Here is a 24,290-nt window from a genome sequence, read left to right as displayed (position 1 = left end):
AACTAACTCTGACTTGTGTGTGTGGTTTGCTCCCATGATTTGGTAAATAGAGGAAATTTCCACAACAAGTGTAAGAGCTATTTTGGCAGTAAATTAGTTAATAGACCAATAAGAAAGAGTTCCTAACCTCTGCCAATAACAGCTCATTTTCATTTTTCCCCTCCCTACTCAGACCACTCCCAGACAGTCCTAGCTAAATTCTTGCTTGCCCTTATCTTCTAATAATATTTTGTTTGTTTGTTTCAAATTAAATGGTCAAAAATAATAACAGTAAGGTAATTGTTATCCAGAAATGATTTGATATTGATATTATTTTATTTGTAAATGGCTGCATTGGACCTTTTGATGATATTGAATGAGTGGACATGGGCTCAGCTCAAGGCAATTTGTTTTGTGTGTGTGTGCGCACGTGTTGAGCATTTCCTGGCTGTGAACATGTTTTTGATTGTGTGTGCGTGTGTGTAGCGTAGCGTAGTATTAGCCCTGTGCCCAGGAGGGTGCAGGCTGGGCTACTCTGTGCTCTTGTCAGTGTGCATTTCCCTGACGTGCCCCTTGACGTAAACTCTCCAGTGCTACAGAGCAGAGAACTGGGCCACTACACTCTCCAATTTCACATTTCAGCACAGGACCCAATGTACATGGGAGACCCCTCGCTCTGTGTTACAACATAGAATAGCAGGCGTATGGGTCACACTGCAGCTAATTTCAATTCCGTTTCATTTGTATTTTCCTTCTGCAAAATCATCTCACAGGGGATCAAACAGAGCCTCACTACTCAAACTCCTAAAAGAAACACAAGCTTTCCAAGCATAATGAAATTCTGTTTCTACTCATTAAGCACAGAACCCATGGAGTCAGTCTGTAGTCCTCTCTAGTGGGTATTTCTCTAGAGTTGAATGTGTAATGTGGGGACAGACAGGTGTGCTGATGGAGACCCAGGCCAGGTGAAATGAAACCATAAAGATGGAGGAAGAACAGCTTTATATTGTCCGGCTAACCTGTGCTTGACCATGACTGGAGAAGAATGTTCGACTTGGCCACATGCCTATAGACCTCCTAGCTATGGCAGTGTACCTGGCCGTAGGCTTTTCTTTTTTTTGTCTGCCTGCACATGATAGAACATTCCATGTTCAGTTGAGAGTTGAGGATATCATGTCCATGACTTCATATTGAAGTCAACCTTGTTTGCATGGGTCAGTTCTTTCCCACTTCAATGTTTAACTGTTATAGACCTATATCCATCCTGCCCTGCCTCTAAAATCTTCGAAAGCCAAGTTAATAAACAGATTACTGACCATTTCAAATCCCACCGTACCTTCTCCGCTGTGCAATCCGGTTTCCAAGCTGGTCACAGGTGCACCTCAGCCATGCTCAAGGTACTAAACGATATCATAACCGCCATCGATAAAATACAGTACTGTGCAGTCATTGACCTGGCCAAGGCTTTCGACTCTGTCAATCACTGTATTCTTATCGGCAAATTCAATAGCCTTGGTTTCTCAAATGACTGCCTCGCCTGGTTCACCAACTACTTCGCAGACAGAGTTCAGTGTGTCAAATCGGAGGGCCTGTTGTCCGGAACTCTGGCAGTCTCTATGAGGGTACCACAGGGTTAAATTCTCGAGCTGTATATATCAATGATGTCGCTCTTGCTGCGGGGGATTCCCTGACCCACCTCTACGCAGACGACACCATTCTGTATACATCTGGCCCTTTGGTCACTGTGTTAACTAACCTCCAAACAAGCTTCAATGTCATACAACACTCCTTCCGTGGCCTCCAACTGCTCTTAAACACTAGTAAAACCAAATGCATGCTTTTTAACCGTTCGCTGCCCGCACCCACCCGACTAGCATCACTACCCTGGACGGTTCTGACCTAGAATATGTAGACAACTACAAATACCTAGGTGTCTGGTTAGACTGTAAACTCTCCTTCCAGATTCATATTAAACATCTCCAATGCAAAATCAAATCTAGAATCGGCTTTCTATTTTGCAACAAAGCCTCCTTCACTCAGACCGCCTACGGTCCTACGGATCCTCAACTTCGGCGATGTCATCTACAAAATAGCTTCCAATACTCTACTCAGCAAACTGGATGCAGTCTATCACAGTGCCATCCGTTTTGTTACCAAAGCCCCTTATACCACCCACCACTGCGACCTGTATGCTCCAGTGGGCTGGCCCTTGCTACATATTCGTCGCCAGACCCACTGGCTCCAGGTCATCTACACATTTATGCTAGGTAAAGCTCACTGGTCACGATAACAGCACCCACCCGTGGCACGCGCTCCAGCAGGTAAATCTCACTGGTCATCCCCAAAGACAACACCTCGTTTGGCCGCCTTTCCTTCCAGTTCTCTGTTGCCAGTGACTGGAACGAATTGCATAAATCACTGAATCTGGAGACTTATATTCCCCTCACTAACTTTAAACATCAGCTAGCTGAGCAGCTAACCGATCGCTGCAGCTGTACATAGTCCATCTGTAAATAGTCCACCCAATCTACCTACCTCATCCTCATGTTTTATTTACTTTTCTGCTCTTTTGCACACCTGTATCTCTACTTGCACATCATCATCTGCTCATTTTTCACTCCAGTGTTTAATCTGCTAAATTGTAATTACTTTGCTACTATGGCCTATTTATTTCCTACCTCACGCCATTTGCACACACTGTATATATACTTTTTTTCTATTGTGTTATTGACTGTATGCTTGTTTATTCCATGTGTAACTCTGTGTTGTTGTTTGCTTCGCACTGCTTTGCTTTATTTTGGCCAGATCGCAGTTGTAAATGAGAACTTGTTCTCAACTATCCTACCGGGTTAAATAAAGGTGAAATAAAAATAAACATTTTATTTAAAAATGCCGTGATCTGAAGATAACAGATCCATCCCTGGGGGCAGCAGGCTGTTCACTTGAGGTTGACCTCCCCATGGAATTAAGTCAATGATGGCATAATGGGTGAACTAGCACCTATTTTGAGTGTACCCATTTCAGGGAGTAAAAGAAGGAAGTGTACCCTTCAATCTGTTCTGTGATTTGATGAGTCAACTCAAGACATTTCCAAAAAGGTATTCCATTGCATGAGCCACATGAGTTAGAATCATTTTAATTAACATTCCAAAATACCATTGACGTTATTGTGTCACAATACCAGGTGATGATGATGTCTCCGATGTAACGCACAGCGTTGAGATTGCCTGTAATGACAACAAACTCAGTCCGATGATGCTGTGACACACCGCCCCAGATCATGACGGACCCTCCACCTCCAAATTGATCCTGCTCCAGAGTACAGGCCTCGGTGTAACGCTCATTCCTCCAATGATAAACGTGAATCCGACCAACTCCCCTGGTGAGACAACTGTGACGCGTCAGCAAAGAGCACTTTTTGCCAGTCCTGTCTGGTCCAGCGACGGTGGGTTTGTGTCCATAGGCAACTTTGTTGCCAGTGATGTCTGGTGAGGATCTGCCTTACAACAGGCTTACAAGCCCTCAGTCCAGCCTCTCTCAGCCTATTGCGGACAGTCTAAGCACTGATGGAGGGATTGTGCGTTCCTGGTGTAACTCGGGCAGTTGTTGCCATCCTGTACCGCAGTTGTAATGTTCAGATGTACCGATCCTGTGCAGGTGTTGTTACACGTGGTCTGCCACTGCGAGGACAATCAGCTGTCCGTCCTGTCTCCCTGTAGCACTGTCTTAGACGTCTCACAGTACGGACATTGCAATTTATTGCCTTGGACATATCTGCAGTCCTCATGCCTCCTTGCAGCATTCCTAAGGCACATTCACACAGATGAGCAGGGACCCTGGGCATCTTTCTTTTGGTGTTTTTCAGTCAGTAGAAAGGCCTCTTTAGTGTCCTGAGTTTTCATAACTGACCTTAATTGCCTACCGTCTGTAAGCTGTTAGTGTCTAAACGACCGTTCCACAGGTGCATGTTCGTTTTTTATGGTTCATTGAACAAGCATGGGAAACATTGTTTAAACCCTTTACAATGAATATCTGTGAAGTTATTTGGATTTGTATGAATTTGTATGAATTATCTTTGAAAGACAGGTTCCTGAAAAGGGGACATTTCTTTTTTTGATGAGTTTATGTCACCTAGTTGCTAGAGGGAGTATACAGCATTGAGTGTGTGAACTGGTGTTGTTAGCATCTCTGCCTTTTAGTTTCATATGGATTGATTTGAGACTGTACAGCCAGCAAGCAGACGCTACCTAGCTAACTTTCATGCACATTTCGAACTTCATAAATACGGATTCTACCGGCACAGAACACCTTAGCTAGCTAGTGACTTGCTCATGGGAAAAAGTCAATATTTGCTACAGGTTTAAGGTTTTGGTAAGATTAACTCAGACTCTTTTGAGGATGAATGGTGGTTCAGTGGATGATGTCACCTTTTTCGAATGTTAAGACCGCATATTGTTGCCAAACTTTATTTTTAGCTATACCATGAGTGTTTGTGAGTTATCAGACAGATCTGATTTGATACAATGGCGTGTACCCATGAGTTTATCAGTCAAATTGTCATGGTTAGATGCTTCCAAGCATATTCAATTCATTATTTTTCTATGGATCTCCTTCTCCCCTGCCCACAAGGCCAAGCAAAGCATCCAAGTGCAACAAGGTTCACCAGAGTCTGAGCTGGGTCTTCCAGCATGACAACGACCCGAAACACACAGCCAGGGCAACAAAGGAGTGACTCCGTAAGAAGCATCTCAAGGTCCTGGAGTGGCCTAGCCAGTCTCCAGACCTGAACCCAATAGAAAATCTTTGGAGCGAGCTGATAGTCCGTAATGCCCAGCGACAGCCCCAAAACCTGAAGGATCTTGTCATACAATAAAATGCAAATGAATTACTTAAAAATCATACAATGTGATTTTCTGGATTTTTAGATTCTGTCTCTCACAGTTGAAGTGTACCTATGATAAAAATGACAGACCTCTACATGCTTTGTAAGTAGGAAAACCTGCAAAATCGGCAGTGTATCAAATACTTGTCCTCCCCACTGTAGTTAAAGATTAATTGGATGCCAGGAATTAGGACTGCTGACAGGCTCTGGACACCCAGTGTTATAGTTGTAAAGCTGAAACTGAATCAGTGCCCAGTATAACTAACGGGCAGAGTCTGTGTGTGAACTAAGCAGATGGGGTTTAAATCAAACTGCTGTGTTCAGGTGTGAGCTAGCTATCAGAGATGGAGACGCAACACCACCCTGCTCCCACCTACCTATAAAACTGATTCAGCAGTCCATCTGCATTGGCTGTTTTTACTTTAAAGTCTTGCCGTTTTTAGACTGTACCTGAGCAGATGGCAGTGTGGTATTTGTGACAAAAGGAGTGGGTGTGTGTGATTTGGGTGTCCTAACATAAGGACTTCATATTGCACTCAGAGGCTCTCCATGGGCTTTACTCCTACTTCAAATCTGTCTCTTTAGAGAGGAACACAGAGCAGGATACTTAGGCCTGTTGTACTGTAGCCACTCCAGTACCAACACTGATAGGACTGTATACTGCAGCAGCCTCAGCCACATACATAGCCACTTACTGTAAACACCAGCCTATCTTTAATGCACAAGAAAATAACACTTGGCGTCTGTTTGCTAGGGGCATGTTAGGGTGAATTGCCAAACCGTAGAGTAGTCAATTTATTGATATGTTTGTGTGTGTCTCTCTATATGCATAGAGTTTGTGTCTGAGTAAGTGCACTGTGTGGATGTGTGTGAGAGATGTGCACTGATGGGAGCATGTTTAGGTGAATGGGGAGAGAGCTGTTTTCTCCTTGCCTGACTGAGACAGTTTAATTAGAGCCTGTGCTGCTCTGAGCTGAGCTGCGTGTTTCTGCGTTAGCAGCACTCTGCTCTCATTTCATCCTCTCTCTAAGCGTGTTATTGTATTTCTTAAACATACTGGAAATAGATGTATTAATCCATCCTGCTATGTGCTGCAAGGAATAGACATTTAGCTTTCATATCCGTCAGCAAATAGTTCTTTCACATGCCAATCGCCTTTTCGCTTTCAAATATGTTTGGAAACATTTATGTTGACTATTTTCATCCTGTTTCTTAGGCTACATCCCACTAAAGCACATCTGTATATGTGTCAATATCTAAGCTGATGAAGGAAACAAAGATAGAATTATGTCATGTTTTCCACATTGTGTGACTAAACTGTTTAGAAAGACCATCTATGTTGGATGATGTTATATACAGTGCAGGGGCTTACATTTGTAAATTATTAGTGACATTTTAATATTTTTTGAGGATAGTGTGTCAGTTATGTTGACAATCATTTTGTGTTACTCTCTGTAACATGCCTTTAAACCGTCCATGTGACATGATTAGTGTTAAATGAATTGGTGCAGAATGGTTTAATAATATAGCATACCATGGGGAGATGCTTAGAGGCTTTATTTAATCACAGGAAACGGAATGTAAAGGATAATGGACTGTAAATAGCACATTAAAGGCACGGTGCAGTAAGAATTATGGTTTTGTATCATATTGTACAACATCTGATTTAACTTGCACTGTAAAAGTGTGCAACATGTTTGTGTTATTTCCTGATAGTTGAAAATACTTAGGGGTGTACTCACTTTTGTTGCCATCGGTTTAGACATTAATGTCTGTGTGTTGAGTTATTTTGAGGGGACAGCAAATTTACACTGTTATACAAGCTGTACACTCACTACTTTACATTGTAGCAAAGTATAATTTCTTCAGTGTTGTCACATGAAAAGATATACTAAAATATTTACAAAATGTGAGGGGTGTACTCACTTTTGTGATATGCTGTATATATCCAAGAAAGGAGAGTGATGGAGTGCTACATCAGATGACCTGGCCTCCACATACACCCAACCTCAACCCAATTGAAATGGTTTGGGATGAGTGGGACCGCAGAGTGAAGGAAATGCAGCCAACAAGTTCTCAGCATATGTGAGAACTCCTTCAAGACTGTTGGAAAAGCATTCCTGCTGTAGCTGGTTGAGAGAATGCCAAGAGTGTGCAAAGCTGTCATCAAGGCAAAGGGTGGCTACTTTGAAGAATCTCAAATAGAAAATATATTTTGATGTAACACTTTTTAGGTTACTACATAATTCCATATGTGTTATTTCATAGTTTAGATGTCTTCACTATTATCCTACAATGTAGAAAATAGTAAAAATATGGAAAAACCCTTGAATAAGTAGGCGTGTCCACTTTTTGACTGGTTGTGTGTGTGTGTGTGTGTGTGTATATAATTGTATTTATTTTAACTGAGTCGGGGTCTCGACTTACTGTTGAAATGATTTGATATTGAGAGAACTGCATTGGGCCTTTAAAGTATACAGTATATAAGATGATGCACGGTTATCTGTGTTATGAATATTTCAGTTCTACTCTACTGTAAATAGTGTCATATGGCAAAAAATGATGCAGTGTGGTCATGATCTGTGCTCTAGTGAGTAAGCTTTTCTGCACCAGTTTTCTTTAGCGTATACAGTTAATCCCATGAATGATCCACCCCTCTCCTGCCTAGGGAAACTGATCCATTTCCACCCCTATGGGCACCTTAACTCAGCCTCTTGAAGTGCCCAGCCCCAGGCAAAGGACAGATCCAGCCTCGGGAATGGAAAGCCTTCTGTGCCTGCAATATGTTCATTTCCATGTACATGTACCCATCGCTACTACATCAGGATGATAGAGACAGGGTGTATAGGTTTGCATTCAGACCCAGGGTGCATTCTTAGGTAGGATGCTGCTGTTTTTATGCTTGATGTAGGTGGTGTACTCGATGCTCATACAGGCTGAATTGATATTACATAAACACACATACAGTACAAGTCAAAAGTTTGGACACACCTACTCATTCAAGGGTTTTTCTTTATTTTACTATTTTCTACATTGTAGAATAATAGTGAAGACATCACAACTATGAAATAACACATATGGAAACATGTAGTAACCAAACAAGTCACACACACACAAAAAGTCAACAAATCAAAATATATATTATATTTGAGATTCTTCAAAGTAGCCACCCTTTGCACACTGATGGCATTCTCTCAACCAGCTTCACCTGGAATGCTTTTCAATTAACAGGTGTGCCTTATTAAAAGTTCATTTGTGGAATTTCTTTCCTAAATGTGTTGAGCCAGGCAGTTGTGGTATACAGAAGATGGTCCTATTTGGTAAAAGACCAAGTCCATATTATGGCAAGAACAGGTCACATAAGCAAAGAGAAACGACAGAGGAGACTGTGTGAATCAGGCCTTCATGGTCAAATTTCTGCAAAGAAACCACTACTAAAGGACACCAATAAGAAGAAGAGACTTGTTTGGGCCAATAGACACGAGTAATGGACATTAGACCGGTGGAAATCTGTCCTTTGGTCTGATGAGTCCAAATTTGCGATTTTTGGTTCCAACCGCCGAGTAGGTGAATGGATGATCTCCGCATGTGTGGTTCCCACCATTAAGCATGGAGGAGGAGGTGTGGGGGTGCTGTGCTGTTGATACTGTTGGTGATTTATTTAGAATTCAAGGCACATTTAACCAGCATGGCTGCCACAGCATTCTGCAGTGATACACCCTCCCATCTGATGTGCGCTGAGTGGGACTATCATTTGTTTTTCAACAGGACAATGACCCAACACACCTCCAGGCTGTGTAAAGGCTATTTGACCAAGAAGGAGAGTGATGGAGTGCTGGATCAGATAACCTGGCCTCAACAATCACCCGACCTCAACCCAATTGAGACGGTTTGGGATGAGTTGGACCGCAGAGTGAAGGAAAAGCAGCCAACAAGTGCTGAGCATATGTGGGAACTCCTTTAAGACTGTTGGAGAAGCTGGTTGAGAGAATGCCAAGCGTGCGCAAAGCTATCATCAAGGTGGCTACATTGAATAATCTAAAATATCTTTTGATTTGTTTAACTTTTTTGGGGTTTGCTACATAATTCCTTATGTGTTATTTCATAGTTTTGATGTCTTCACTATTATTATACAATGTAGAAAATAGTAAAAATAAAAACCCTTGAATGAGTAGGTGTGTCAATTTTTTTCCTATTTTGTTGCCTTACAACCTGGAATTAAAATAGATTTTGAGAGGGTTTGTATCATTTGATTTACACAACATGCCTACCACTTTGAAGATGAAAAATATTTGTTTGTTTCACAATAAAAAATAAGACAAAAAAACTGAACTTTGAGCGTGCATAACTTTTGCATCAATTACAGCTGCAAGTCTCTTGGGATATGTCTCTATAGGCTTGGCACATCTAGCCACTGGAAATTTTGCCCATTCTTCAAGGAAAAACTGCTCCAGCTCCTTCAAGTTGGATGGGTTCCTGCTGGTGTACAGCAATCTTTAAATCATACCACATATTCTCAATTGGATTGAGGTCTGGGCTTTGACTAGGCCATTCCAAGACATTTAAATGTTTCCCCTTAAACCACTCGAGTGTTGCTTTAGCAGTATGCTTAGGGTCATTGTCCTGCTCTCAAGAATTTCCCTGTATTTAGCGCCATCCATCGTTCCTTCAATTCTAACCAGTTTCCCAGTCCCTGCGAATGAAAAACATCCCCACAGCAGGATGCTGCCACTACCATGCTTCACTGTGGGATGGTGTTCTCGGGGTTTGTGCCAGACATAGCTTTTTCCTTGATAGCCAAAAAGCTAAATTGTAGTCTCATCTGACCAGAGTACCTTCTTCCTTATGTTTGGGGAGTCTCGCACATTTATTTATTTATTTTTATTTTACCTTTATTTAACCAGGTAGGCAAGTTGAGAACAAGTTCTCATTTACAATTGCGACCTGGCCAAGATAAAGCAAAGCAGTTCGACAGATAAAACGACACAGAGTTACACATGGAGTAAAAACAAACATACAGTCAATAATGCAGTATAAACAAGTCTATATACAATGTGAGCAAATGAGGTGAGAAGGGAGGTAAAGGCAAAAAAGGCCAAGATGGCAAAGTAAATACAATATAGCAAGTAAAATACTGGAATGGTAGTTTTGCAATGGAAGAATGTGCAAAGTAGAAATAAAAAAAATAATGGGGTGCAAAGGAGCAAAATAAATAAATAAATTTAAATTAAATACAGTTGGGAAAGAGGTAGTTGTTTGGGCTAAATTATAGGTGGGCTATGTACAGGTGCAGTAATCTGTGAGCTTCTCTGACAGTTGGTGCTTAAAGCTAGTGAGGGAGATAAGTGTTTCCAGTTTCAGAGATTTTTGTAGTTCGTTCCAGTCATTGGCAGCAGAGAACTGGAAGGAGAGGCGGCCAAAGAAAGAATTGGTTTTGGGGGTGACTAGAGAGATATACCTGCTGGAGCGTGTGCTACAGGTGGGAGATGCTATGGTGACCAGCGAGCTGAGATAAGGGGGGACTTTACCTAGCAGGGTCTTGTAGATGACATGGAGCCAGTGGGTTTGGCGACGAGTATGAAGCGAGGGCCAGCCAACGAGAGCGTACAGGTCGCAATGGTGGGTAGTATATGGGGCTTTGGTGATAAAACGGATTGCACTGTGATAGACTGCATCCAATTTGTTGAGTAGGGTATTGGAGGCTATTTTGTAAATGACATCGCCAAAGTCGAGGATTGGTAGGATGGTCAGTTTTACAAGGGTATGTTTGGCAGCATGAGTGAAGGATGCTTTGTTGCGAAATAGGAAGCCAATTCTAGATTTAACTTTGGATTGGAGATGTTTGATATGGGTCTGGAAGGAGAGTTTACAATCTAACCAGACACCTAAGTATTTGTAGTTGTCCACGTATTCTAAGTCAGAGCCGTCCAGAGTAGTGATGTTGGACAGGCGGGTAGGTGCAGGCAGCGATCGGTTGAAGAGCATGCATTTAGTTTTACTTGCATTCAAGAGCAATTGGAGGCCACGGAAGGAGAGTTGTATGGCATTGAAGCTTGCCTGGAGGGTTGTTAACACAGTGTCCAGAGAATGCCTTTTGGCGAAAACCAAACATGTCGCTAATTTTTTTCTTGAAGCAATGCCACTTTTTCTGGCCACTCTTCTTTAAAGCCCAACTCTGTGGAGTGTACTGCTTAAAGTGGGCCTATGGACAGATACTCCAATCTCCGCCGTGGAGCTTTGCAGCTCCTTCAGAGTTATCTTTGGTCTCTTTGTTGTCTCTCTGATTAATGCCCTCCTTGCCAGGTCTGTTAGTTTCGGTGGGCGGCCCTCTATTGGCAGGCTTGTTATGGTGCCATATTCTTTCCATTTTTTTTCAAATAATGGATTTAATGGGGCTCCGTGGGATGTTTCGGATATTTTTTAATAACCCAACCCTGATCTGTACTTCTCCACAACTTTGTTCCTGACCTGTTTGGAGAGCTCCTTGGTCTTCATAGTTCCGCTTGCTTGGTGGTGCTCCTTGCTTAGTGGTGTTGCAGACTCTGAGGCCTTTCAGAACAGGTGTGTATGTACTGAGATCATGTGACAGATCATGTGACACTTAGATTGCACACAGGTGGACTTATTTAATCAATTATGTGACTTCTGAAGGTAATTGGTTGCACCAGATCTTATTACGGGGCTTCATAGCAAAGGGGGTGTATACATATGCACGCACCACTTTTCCATTTAAAAAAATTATAATTTAAACAAGTTATTAATTTCACTTCACCAATGTGGACTGTTTACATGAAATCCAATAAAAATCTATATAAATTACAGATTGTAATGCAACAAAATAGGAAAAACACCGAAGGGGTGAATACTTTTGCAAGGCTCTGTTTCTCCTCCTAATATTGTACAATCTGTGTGTCGTGTCATTGGCCTGGGCTATTATTTGTTTGAATTCAAGACTTGATTGATCTCAGTTTGTCAGTGTCAGAGTGGCCACTCATTTCATTATTTTGTGTGGTATTACAAAAGATTCAGCTAATGTCTTCTGTCATGTAAATTACATAGAATTGCATGAAATGCAGTTTTTTAAAGGCTGATTCTTGAGGGGGGATGCCCTGATTAAAATAAAATAAAAAATAAAAAATGTTAATCTGTAGAAATCCTAAAAACGCTTTTGCTCAACTTTTATTTTATTTAACAATGCACTGGGGCCTATGATTTCTTAATCCGGCCCTGCATGAGGCCACTAGTACAAATGGGCCGGAGGCTCTGACTTGTCTCATTTACAGCCAGTTAAATAACTTTCACACAGTCAGTGGTCATTGAGTCCACTCACAATGTGTTGAGGCTACTCCTGCTCCTGACTGTAGTGTAATGCAGTGTGCGTCGGTAGTCCATAATTGAACAGGGTAAGAGATGTAGGTGACCTTACTCTTCCGGTCTGTGTCCAGGGAGGCGTAGCAGCAAACTGACCCCAGATCAAACCAGCCTGCTACAGTACTGCTACCAGATTCCTGCAGGGGAGGGCATAGAGGTGAATGATAGCCCAGAGCCAACATGCAGTATCAACAGCCAGCCTGATAAAATATTTTGCACTACACAGAAATGATAAAGGGCTGTATCATCTCGAGGTGAACAATGACATAGACCAGACTGGGTGTGTGAACTGTCGGTTACTTTTTGTGAAGAACCTAACTCAAATTAACACCTGTCCTGCACTTGTAGTTGAACAATACTGTGATTCTGGAATAACAATTTATGGCGATTTGTTGTGACTGTAGTCCAGAAGCATGCTTCCCCATTTATCTGGGCTAACAGCTTTACTGTACTGCTTTACTGTAGCAGGCAGATTACACGGAGTGTGTGTGAAGGCCATATATATATATATATATATATATATATATATATAATAAAAACGATTATATTAAAGATTCAAAAAAGTTCTTCCACACCAATCTCGACAAACCATTTCTGTATGGACCTCGCTTTTTGCATGGGGGCATTGTCATAGTGAAACAGGAAAGGGCCTCGGCCATAGTAACACATTTCATGAAGCTCCTGACGTTGTTTCCACAGGCAGTTTGGAACTTTGGAGTGAGTGTTGCAACCAAGGAAATATGATTTTCTATGCGCTTCAGCACTCTGCGGTCCCGTTCTGTGAGCTTGTGTGGCCTACCACTTCGCTGCTGAGCTGTTATTGCTCCTAGACGTTTCCACTTCACAATGACAGCACTTACAGTTGACCGGGGCAGCTGTAGCAGGGCATAAATTTGACTAACTGACTTGTTGGAAAGGTGGCATCCTATAACGGTGCCATGTTGAAAGTCACTGAGCTCTTCTGTATGGCCATTCTACTGGCAATGATTGTCTATGGAGATTGCATGGCTGTGTGCTTGATTTTATACACCTGACAGCAACGTGTGGCTGAAATAGCCAAATCCACTCATTTGAAGGGTTGTCCACATACCTTTGTGTATCTTTATCTATCTTTATCTTTATCTGAATTTACAATTAGTTAGTGTAGTTTGCCTCGTTAGACACAAATGTTAGCTAGCTAGCAAGCAAACAATCTGGTACATCGTTAATGTTATACTGGTTTCATCACCTGTATGTCTTCATCTGTCAATTCTTTCTTAATTTAGCAAACTTATCGGTGGCACCTTTTGCAAGTTTACTGTTCCATCTTCCTGCCATTGTTTTGAAAAGGCAACTTCCATTTTTATTTGCTGGAAAACTCCAGAAGTTGCCTTTCAAAAGGTGGACCAGCCAATGGACCAGACTGTGTGTCTGTGTACTGTATTGCACCAAATATTATTTTGTATACTTACAAGATGCTGGAGTCTCTGCACTAACAATGGGAATGAATGGCTGCAAAGGCAGAAGGCAGGCGGGAGGAAGCGTGAACATTCTAGCCAATGAGATGGCAGATTCGGATGTCAACAACAGACACATCTACGGTATAAAATCTATTTTTGCAAAGTTGGCGCTATGTCAAGAACGTCCACTTATATTAGTACATTTGTTACAACCTTAGCGTTACGAAACTTCTATTCGATTATATAGGCCACACGTAGCAAGTTAGCAAATACATTTCATTTTGGACCAAATTCGAAACTCTCATTGACCTCCGTACAAAAAATCCCCACGTCCATGCTTTATTTTCACACAGGTCATAGTCGGCCTTCTCGCTTCGCCTCTTCCTCTCTTAGTGCGCTGGACTTTCAGATAACACATGGTAAGATATCATGAGAGACCCTAAAGGACCCGACATTTGAAGAGAGAATCACCATTAACAAGTGCATATGCTTGTTAATGGTGCTGGTTTATTTTGAATCTCAGTCCGCATGTAAAGTGGGCTTTTTGGATCCCCTTGCTTTTTCAGAGCAACATAAATGGATTGTTTTGTTCTTAGTCACCACAGCAATGTAGAAAACCTCCATGGCTTCACAAGACACCCACACACTCATAATCCTACACACACACACACACACACACACACACACACACACAGCCATGGCTACACTCTCATACATAAACACAGTAAGTGCGAAAATGTATATTCCAATAATAACCACATGCACACAATCATACTCCTACAAAATTAGACAGGCCCCCCACATATACCTACACACTCTTCCTCCCACAACAGCCATTACATCATTCCATATCCCACACATCTTACTTACCTCCAGCAGAAGGCAACTCGAGGTTCTCTACTCACGGTTTTTAGTTGGTATGGTTCATTGTGTTTTGAGATAAGGTCACTGGCTTTAAGGATCTCCTATTTGGATTGGATTCTTTGTATTGAGAGCTTAGGAAGGAAGGAACAAGGTACAGTGCCTTGCGAAAGTATTCGGCCCCCTTGAACTTTGCGACCTTTTGCCACATTTCAGGCTTCAAACATAAAGATATAAAACTGTATTTTTTTGTGAAGAATCAACAACAAGTGGGACACAATCATGAAGTGGAACGACATTTATTGAATATTTCAAACTTTTTTAACAAATCAAAAACTGAAAAATTGGGCGTGCAAAATTATTCAGCCCCCTTAAGTTAATACTTTGTAGCGCCACCTTTTGCTGCGATTACAGCTGTAAGTCGCTTGGGGTATGTCTCTATCAGTTTTGCACATCGAGAGACTGAAATTTTTTCCCATTCCTCCTTGCAAAACAGCTCGAGCTCAGTGAGGTTGGATGGAGAGCATTTGTGAACAGCAGTTTTCAGTTCTTTCCACAGATTCTCGATTGGATTCAGGTCTGGACTTTGACTTGGCCATTCTAACACCTGGATATGTTTATTTTTGAACCATTCCATTGTAGCTTTTGCTTTATGTTTTGGATCATTGTCTTGTTGGAAGACAAATATCCGTCCCAGTCTCAGGTCTTTTGCAGACTCCATCAGGTTTTCTTCCAGAATGGTCCTGTATTTGGCTCCATCCGTCTTCCCATCAATTTTAACCATCTTCCCTGTCCCTGCTGAAGAAAAGCAGGCCCAAACCATGATGCTGCCACCACCATGTTTGACAGTGGGGATGTGTGTTCAGGGTGATGAGCTGTGTTGCTTTTACGCCAAACATAACGTTTTGCATTGTTGCCAAAAAGTTCCATTTTGGTTTCATCTGACCAGAGCACCTTCTTCCACATGTTTGGTGTGTCTCCCAAGTGGCTTGTGGCAAACTTTAAACAACACTTTTTATGGATATCTTTAAGAAATGGCTTTCTTCTTGCCTCTCTTCCATAAAGGCCAGATTTGTGCAATACACGACTGATTGTTGTCCTATGGACAGAGTCTCCCACCTCAGCTGTAGATCTCTGCAGTTCATCCAGAGTGATCATGGGCCTCTTGGCTGCATCTCTGATCAGTCTTCTCGTTGTATGAGCTGAAAGTTTAGAGGGACGGCCAGGTCTTGGTAGATTTGCAGTGGTCTGATACTCCTTCCATTTCAATATTATCGCTTGCACAGTGCTCCTTGGGATGTTTAAAGCTTGGAAAATATTTTTTGTATCCAAATCCGGCTTTCAACTTCTTCACAACAGTATCTCGGACCTGCCTGGTGTGTTCCTTGTTCTTCATGATGCTCTCTGCGCTTTTAACGGACCTCTGAGACTATCACAGTGCAGGTGCATTTATACAGAGACTTGATTACACACAGGTGGATTGTATTTATCATCATTAGTCATTTAGGTCAACACTGGATCATTCAGAGATCCTCACTGAACTTCTGGAGAGAGTTTGCTGCACTGAAAGTAAAGGGGCTGAATAATTTTGCACGCCCAATTTTTCAGTTTTTGATTTGTTAAAAAAGTTTGAAATATCCAATAAATGTCGTTCCACTTCATGATTGTGTCCCACTTGTTGTTGATTCTTCACAAAAAAATACAGTTTTATATCTTTATGTTTGAAGCCTGAAATGTGGCAAAAGGTCGCAAAGTTCAAGGGGGCCGAATACTTTCGCAAGGCACTGTACATTGTGTAATCCATAGAAATGCATGAAATGGTTCTACTTATTTCTGTGGTGTACCTGTTATGACAAGTGCAGCATTTAAGGTTGTAGCCTAGCTCCGCCTCAAATCGTACTCTGTGGTTCACTGTTCTGTGTTGCCATGACAATGTTTTTTAAGTTATTGGCCATGACAAAGCTGCCCTGGTGAAATGATATTAGCCTGTTAAATGCACCGCACAGAAAGCTATGCAACCTTGACGCTTTCGATCTTTTGAATACTGCCCAAATTAATAATTGAATGTGCTTGAAATGTTGATGGAGAAAATAAATATGCTTTTTGTGCCACTGAATTTCTAACACTAGAATAAGCCTGTTACCTACTGCAGATTTTCCCAGTGTATTATTTATTTTACCTGTGACTTTTTAGACTGAAAGGTAAAAGAGAACTTAACCAAACCTGTGTATGTCTGTCAGCAGTGGAGTCTGTGTCTGAGCTGCGATTTTTCTAGGGACTGGGATTTGCTATACGGGTTTGAGCTGGAGTCGAAGCTTGTGATTGGCTATAGGGGATTGAGGCGTGGGCCTAGGCTTCCTGGTGTGAACTGAGATATTCCACAGGATGTCATGCTGGGCCAGATTAACACACACTTCTTTTGTCAGCCCTCCTGTGGAATCACACATGGCCAGGCACATGCACACACAAAGTCACATAATCCTACTGTCAGCATCCGTGTTCCTGGTGGGCATCTGTGGGCCTGCTACCCTCCATCTGCATCCAGAGTACAGAGAGACAAAATGTTTTTTCGTGAGCTGTCATGGTTGTCAACTGCCATAGTTGTTACATCCTCCCAGTAGTCTGTGTCAGTGGAGACACTGATACATTAGTTGTCATGAAGCATGGAACTACTTTAAACAAAGCTTGACTATATAAAAAAGCTACAGCACTAAAAAGCACAGCGCAAGTATCAACACCATATTAAGGATAATGTTTTCTCTGTATTCTGACAGAAACCTTGGGAAGTCTGGCCTGAGGGTGTCCTGCCTTGGACTAGGTGAGTGTGAGGGGGGGTGGCGGAGGGGCTAGGAGACAAAAATGTGTTAGAGGTGACCCAGACTGCTGTTGTTTTCACTAGAAATGCACAAAGTGAACCACAGAGGGAATTTATTTCACACCAAATAATTTTCCTAGCAAATATCTTGGAGAGTGAAGATATGCAAGCTGAGACCTCCATCTGTTGACTAACACTGTTATGGCAAACTCTGCCAAAGCCTCATCTCTTCCAACTATAATTAAACAGCTACAGTAGTCAGTGTGTGGCATCACTGCCTCTTCAACACTGCTCTCTCTATGTATCTCTAGTCTGATAGACTACTAACACAGTCTCCCTGTCGTCTCTCTGTAGGAACATGGGTGACGTTCGGAGGGCAGATAACAGATGAGGTGAGAGCAGATGGATTGTGTTTTTTCTGTTATTCTATCAGTCAGTCAACACTCCAATTTCACAACTATCTACATGCTTCTGCAGTCCACTGCTTACACTCTAAACATATTGACACATAGAGAGCCAGAGAAGCAACACGCGTGCCATAGCACGGAAGGTTACAACCCCATGCAGACCGGGTTTTAATAGTTGAAAACACTTAAGCGCCGATCAGTGATCTCTCGACCACCTCCCTTCCTCTTTCTTTCCTCTCCCTCGCTCCACTCTCCGGCCAACAGATGGCGGAGCAGCTGTTGTGTCTGGCCTACGAGAACGGCATCAATCTGTTTGACACAGCAGAGGTCTACGCCGCAGGGAAGTGAGTATCATCCAGACTGTCCACATCACATCTTCATGCAGACATCACTTAGATATCAATGACTGCTGAATCACAGGATCATACCACACAAAGCCACATAGCCAAGCAAAGCATAGGCAAACACATGTACTGTAGTGTGTTTGAATGAGCGCTGACCTAACAGGTGGCAATGAATGTATGAGCGTGTTAATTAATGAGATGGGGGACTCATCTAAATGATATGGTGTAGACTCACATTTAGTACCAATGAAGCTGGTGCTGGTCTCCAGTCTTTCCAGTGTGGTCGTGATGATTTAGCCGACAGCACGTTGAGGGAGTCTCCCAGGCCATCACACATCTTTAGAGAACTCATTCAATTTGATTAAACCTCTGGTTTGGTGGATCTGAGGCCCAGAGGCTCAGATGAAACGCTCACTGATGCACTTACCATGAGTCTGTGCGCCTCTGCGGCCTCCCGCGTAGATAGTTGGCAGGCATGTTTGCAAATACAAGGCCTTACAATTTTATCCACTTCAAAATGATAAAGGCATCAACCATTTGTTATTTTCTTTCTTCAGTCTTTTACATAATATTAACACCTTGGGAAATATACCATATCGCCACAATGAGAGACCAGTATTTCCTTGGGGAGGATTTAGAGAAGAGTTAGAGTCTGTTAATCTGAGGTACTGTTGGAAAGGAGTTCATCCTTCCTCACAACAAAGATCCATTAATCCAGAATGGTGTATACAACTGTCTGAGGAGATGTTATGAAGCCCTACAAAGGTTAGAGTTGGCAAAATATCACTGTTCGGGTTCTACTGGTATTCAAGCCATCATGAATGATCGACCCTTGACCTCTCATCAAAAATACCACTAGAACTCAGTATGATGAATGTTATAAATGAGGTGTTTCTCCCCCCAGGTCTGGAGCTCAAGGCTACAGAGCAATTAATCACTCATGTTTATGTAAACAGTTTTGCAGGCTTGTCCAAGGCACGTGTGGATAAAAGAGTGTTCAACTGAAATGTCGGCTATTTTTTGTTCATTGACCAACTTCGGATCAATTATTTTAATTCCATTGTTTGTTTGTTTTTAGCTCAATGCGCACATTGCGCTGCAGTTTCTCTAGAGATAAATCAGATCGCACCCGAACTGTGCCATGTATTTGGGAGTTGTAGTTTCCAGCAGGCCAGTGTTCTACATAGTTTAGTGCAGAAAATGTGATAATTAACTACCATCATCTATTGCGCGCCTACTTATCCGTTCTGTGTTTCTTTGACTCCTGCTACATAAGAAACAGAAACATGCACGATCAATAGGGATACATAGAGAGCAGTTGCTTCGCAAGGAATTTTTACCAGAAAATACATTATCTAAGTTATTGATAGTTGCTATTCAGCAGTTATAAATGTATGCCTTATTTACTTTGAAGAACTACTAAAATAGTGTATTTTGTCAGACACCATAGGCAGTAGCTCTATAGAGATGAGATGGTCACTTGGAATGAAGTAATAGTCATCAAATGAAACACATGTAATATACACAACAACTGACATATTGTATTAAGTAGTAATGTGAATAAATAATGGTTAATAAGTGATAAGCAGTAATGGTCAGTCACTACCATCATAAGACTTTTATTCATTGTTTTATTCTGTGTTATTACAGCATTCAGCCCACATAATGCATAGTGCATTTCATGTTTGTTTTTTTATTATCGAAACCGAAATGGAAAATTGTGAATACTTTTTAATAATCTATCCGAAACAGACCCAACCTCAAAAAGCACTAATCACTCAGCACTATTTTGAATATTCACCTACATGTGGCTTCTGTAGCTGAGCTTTGGAAAGGAGAGGACATATCAAACTGTAACATAAGGTAGTGGTGGCAGACTTGAAGGACAAGGGAAATAAAGTTGACCTTTACCATCATCATTCCACACAATGGTGACATTAGAACTGGCAGATCAACAGAGTGACAGATCTGTGTGCCATGCAAATGGATCTGACAGTCTGTCAGAACCCTGACTGTCTTCTTTGGGTGCTAATCCTGACAGCCTATAGCCTACTGCAAACTGCAGCGCTGAGAGGCTTTACACGAGGTGTAGCACACACACCAGAAGAGAGGGACTTCAATGCAGACAGAGGAGCACATATCTACCACGTTTCACACGGTCTCTGTGAAGCACCAGCTCTAGTAATATGAGGACCTCGTCAGTCAAACAGTAAAGTGGACTGAGTCTAGATATGGGTATAATTATGTGTTAGTGGCCTCACTGTTGATTTTGCCACAAAGTCAACATTTTGGTTTTGTAGAGTGGATAGAGAGCGGGAGAGAGGCTCCCAACTGCAGCCCCTAATAACTCACCCCTAATAACTCACTAACTAGCAAAGAATATGAACTAAATGTGCACACATGGTTAAATGCAGCTCTGGCTTTGATCTCAAAACAAGCGCATCTACTGACTATTGCTCATGCAGTAAACACAGTCCAGTTCAAAGTAAATGGCACAGATCCATATATGGCAATGGTCTATTTGCATATAAGCCTACTGCAGCTCTGATTGTTTATGCTGCACCGGTCTATGTAGAGTACGAGCTGAGTAGTGCATGTCAATGCAAAAGAATCCTACTCCGATGCATTCTGCCGACAACAAAATCTCTTGTGTCGTTTGTTTTGTTTCGGTATGTTGCTTTGAAAGTGGCTAATATCGTGTTGATTCGATCACAATTGCCACAGTAAAGGCAAACTCTAGAACAGTGGTCACCAACCTTTTCTGAGTCAAGATCACTTTGATTCAAAATTCAAGCTGAGATCTACCACTCAGATTTTTTTTAACATGACTTAAAAAACATAAGCCTAAGGAACATTAACCAATTAAAAACAGTACTGTAGCAATCAAGTTTGTGCAGTAAACTTTAGGCCTACCGTACGTTATCGTAGCATATTGGCTTTGCTTGAATTGCCCTGTCAATGCATTGTTGTTCAGGCCATTTAAAAATATATATTTATGATCACACCGGTCATAGATCCGTTGTTGTATTACTTGTGAAGCACAGCTGAGTGAACATATACAGTGCCTTGCGAAAGTATTCGGCCCCCTTGAACTTTGTGACCTTTTGACACATTTCAGGCTTCAAACATAAAGATATAAAACTGTATTTTTTGTGAAGAATCAACAACAAGTGGGACACAATCATGAAGTGGAACGACATTTATTGGATATTTCAAACTTTTTTAACAAATCAAAAACTGAAAAATTGGGCGTGCAAAATTATTCAGCCCCTTTACTTTCAGTGCAGCAAACTCTCTCCAGAAGTTCAGTGAGGATCTCTGAATGATCCAGTGTTGACCTAAATGACTAATGATGATAAATACAATCCACCTGTGTGTAATCAAGTCTCTGTATAAATGCACCTGCACTGTGATAGTCTCAGAGGTCCGTTAAAAGCGCAGAGAGCATCATGAAGAACAAGGAACACACCAGGCAGGTCCGAGATACTGTTGTGAAGAAGTTTAAAGCCGGATTTGGATACAAAAAGATTTCCCAAGCTTTAAACATCCCAAGGAGCACTGTGCAAGCGATAATATTGAAATGGAAGGAGTATCAGACCACTGCAAATCTACCAAGACCTGGCCGTCCCTCTAAACTTTCAGCTCATACAAGTAGAAGACTGATCAGAGATGCAGCCAAGAGGCCCATGATCACTCCGGATGAACTGCAGAGATCTACAGCTGAGGTGGGAGACTCTGTCCATAGGACAACAATCAGTCGTATATTGCACAAATCTGGCCTTTATGGAAGAGTGGCAAGAAGGAAGCCATTTCTTAAAGATATCCATAAAAAGTGTCGTTTAAAGTTTGCCACAAGCCACCTGGGAGACACACCAAACATGTGGAAGAAGGTGCTCTGGTCAGATGAAACCAAAATTGAACTTTTTGGCAACAATGCAAAACGTTATGTTTGGCGTAAAAGCAACACAGCTCATCACCCTGAACACACCATCCCCACTGTCAAACATGGTGGTGGCAGCATCATGGTTTGGGCCTGCTTTTCTTCAGCAGGGACAGGGAAGATGGTTAAAATTGATGGGAAGATGGATGCAGGACCATTCTGGAAGAAAACCTGATGGAGTCTGCAAAAGACCTGCGACTGGGACGGAGATTTGTCTTCCAACAAGACAATGATCCAAAACATAAGGCAAAATCTACAATGGAATGGTTCAAAAATAAACATATCCAGGTGTTAGAATGGCCAAGTCAAAGTCCAGACCTGAATCCAATCGAGAATCTGTGGAAAGAACTGAAAACTGCTGTTCACAAATGCTCTCCATCCAACCTCACTGAGCTCGAGCTGTTTTGCAAGGAGGAATGGGAAAAAATTTCAGTCTCTCAATGTGCAAAACTGATAGAGACATACCCCAAGCGACTTACAGCTGTAATCGCAGAAAAAGGTGGCGCTACAAAGTATTAACTTAAGGGGGCTGAATAATTTTGCACGCCCAATTTCTCCGTTTTTGAATTGTTAAAAAAGTTTGAAATATCCAATAATGTCGTTCCACTTCATGATTGTGTCCCACTTGTTGTTGATTCTTCACAAAAAAATACAGTTTTATATCTTTATGTTTGAAGCCTGAAATGTGGCAAAAGGTCGCAAAGTTCAAGGGGGCCGAATACTTTCGCAAGGCACTGTATTTACATACTTTTGGGGGGGGCTTCTTGTGCCTGCATCTGATGGTCAGTCTCAGATGTGGGAAAGAGCATTAGACTGAGGGTCCGCATCTCAACATCCCTCCACTCTCCCTTTCCTCCACTGACACTGACCAAAAAGTGACACATTCTTCCAGATGATGGCGAAACTCAAGTTACACTGCATCATGCACAAATTCATGTTACTCCTATAAACAGAGAAAGTTAAATATTCCTCGATATTAAAAAAGACCCAAGCCGCTAATAATAACAACTCAAGCCTATAGATACACTTTCCTACTCATTCATTACTGATGCACTGCTTGTTGTAGCTCTGAGTAGAAATAGGAAGAACTCGCATTTTATGGCTTGTAAACGTTTTGAATAAAAAGTATTGACAGTGCTGAGTAAGATCTTAAACATGAACTCACTCATAAAGTTGACAGTTTCTCTCTCTAGTCATGGTTTTAAACATTTTGAAATCAACTTTTCTGTAGCTTTCTTTTATGCCTGCTAAGTTCCTGCAGAAACGGTTATCTGAGCCATCTGATTGGCCAGTTACCTCTTTACCCCGTACCTCTTTACCCCGTACCTCTTTACCCCGTACCTCTTTACCCCGTACCTCTTCTCCCCAATTTTGTGGTATCCATTTGGTAGTTAGTCTTGTCTCATCGCTGCAAAATCCTGTACAGTCTTGGGAGAGGCGAAGGTCCAGAGCCGTGCGTCCTCCGAAACACAACCCAACCAAGCCACACTGCTTCTTGACACAATGCCCACTTAACCCAGAAGCCAGCCGCACCAATGTGTCGGAGGAAACACTGTGCACCTGGCGACTGTGTCAGCGTGTACTGCGCCACAGGAGTCGCTAGTGTGCGATGGGACAAGGACATCCCTGCCGGCCAAACCCTCCCTTAACCCGGACGACGCTGGGCCAATTGTGCGCCGCCCCATGGGTCTCCTGGTCGCGGCCGGCTGAGAAAGAGCCTGGACTCAAACCCAGAATCTCTAGTGAATCTCGCAACTAGCACTGCGATGCAGTGCCTTAGACCACTGAGCCACTCGGGAGGCCTGCTCTAGAAAGTTGAGTGAAGTTCAATCTCGTTCTTCTCTCTGTGGGCTGATATTTTTGCACGGCAGACCCAGGGAGCAGCATGGCAGTCTCGGTGCTACTGAGCGTGCGCACAGCTTAGAGGGAACATTGATGGCATTAGCCTTCCAGAAATTACCCTCCCTCTCCCTCTCCGCTCCCTCTGCTCAAACCAGCAGGCTGCACACACAGGCAGAGAGAGATCGGATTGGGAGGGGGAGAGAGGGACAAGGGAAAGAGAAGCAGAGAGAGGGGAAGAGGGGGTACAGAGAGGGGGAGTTCAGACACTTTGTGCTTGCCGTACACAGAATTCACATTATAGGAAAACATGGCATTTGTTAGCCTTGTAGCCTCCCTTCCTCCCTCGCAGTGACAGGAGTCATCCCAGCCCTAATGGAGGCCACGTTGGGCCTAATTGGCACCCCCACTGC

General features: G+C 42.3%; 1 protein-coding gene across 13 annotated transcripts in view; it reads left to right on the top strand.

The window, feature by feature from the left end:
• The window catches only part of LOC109896352 (voltage-gated potassium channel subunit beta-2), a 120,491-nt gene that overhangs the window by 80,387 nt on the left and 15,814 nt on the right, over positions 1-24,290 (top strand). For all 13 annotated transcript variants that reach the window (XM_031816033.1, XM_031816323.1, XM_020490632.2 and 10 more), the window contains 3 exons: positions 17,307-17,350; positions 17,702-17,739; positions 18,019-18,098. In XM_031816033.1, the coding sequence (XP_031671893.1) occupies positions 17,307-17,350; positions 17,702-17,739; positions 18,019-18,098 (162 nt within the window). The remainder of the gene's footprint in view (positions 1-17,306; positions 17,351-17,701; positions 17,740-18,018; positions 18,099-24,290) is intronic.

Source organism: Oncorhynchus kisutch, linkage group LG1 (genome assembly GCF_002021735.2).
Source record: "Oncorhynchus kisutch isolate 150728-3 linkage group LG1, Okis_V2, whole genome shotgun sequence".
Taxonomy (NCBI): Eukaryota; Metazoa; Chordata; class Actinopteri; order Salmoniformes; family Salmonidae; genus Oncorhynchus; species Oncorhynchus kisutch.
This window is presented reverse-complemented; position numbering and strand designations above follow the sequence as displayed.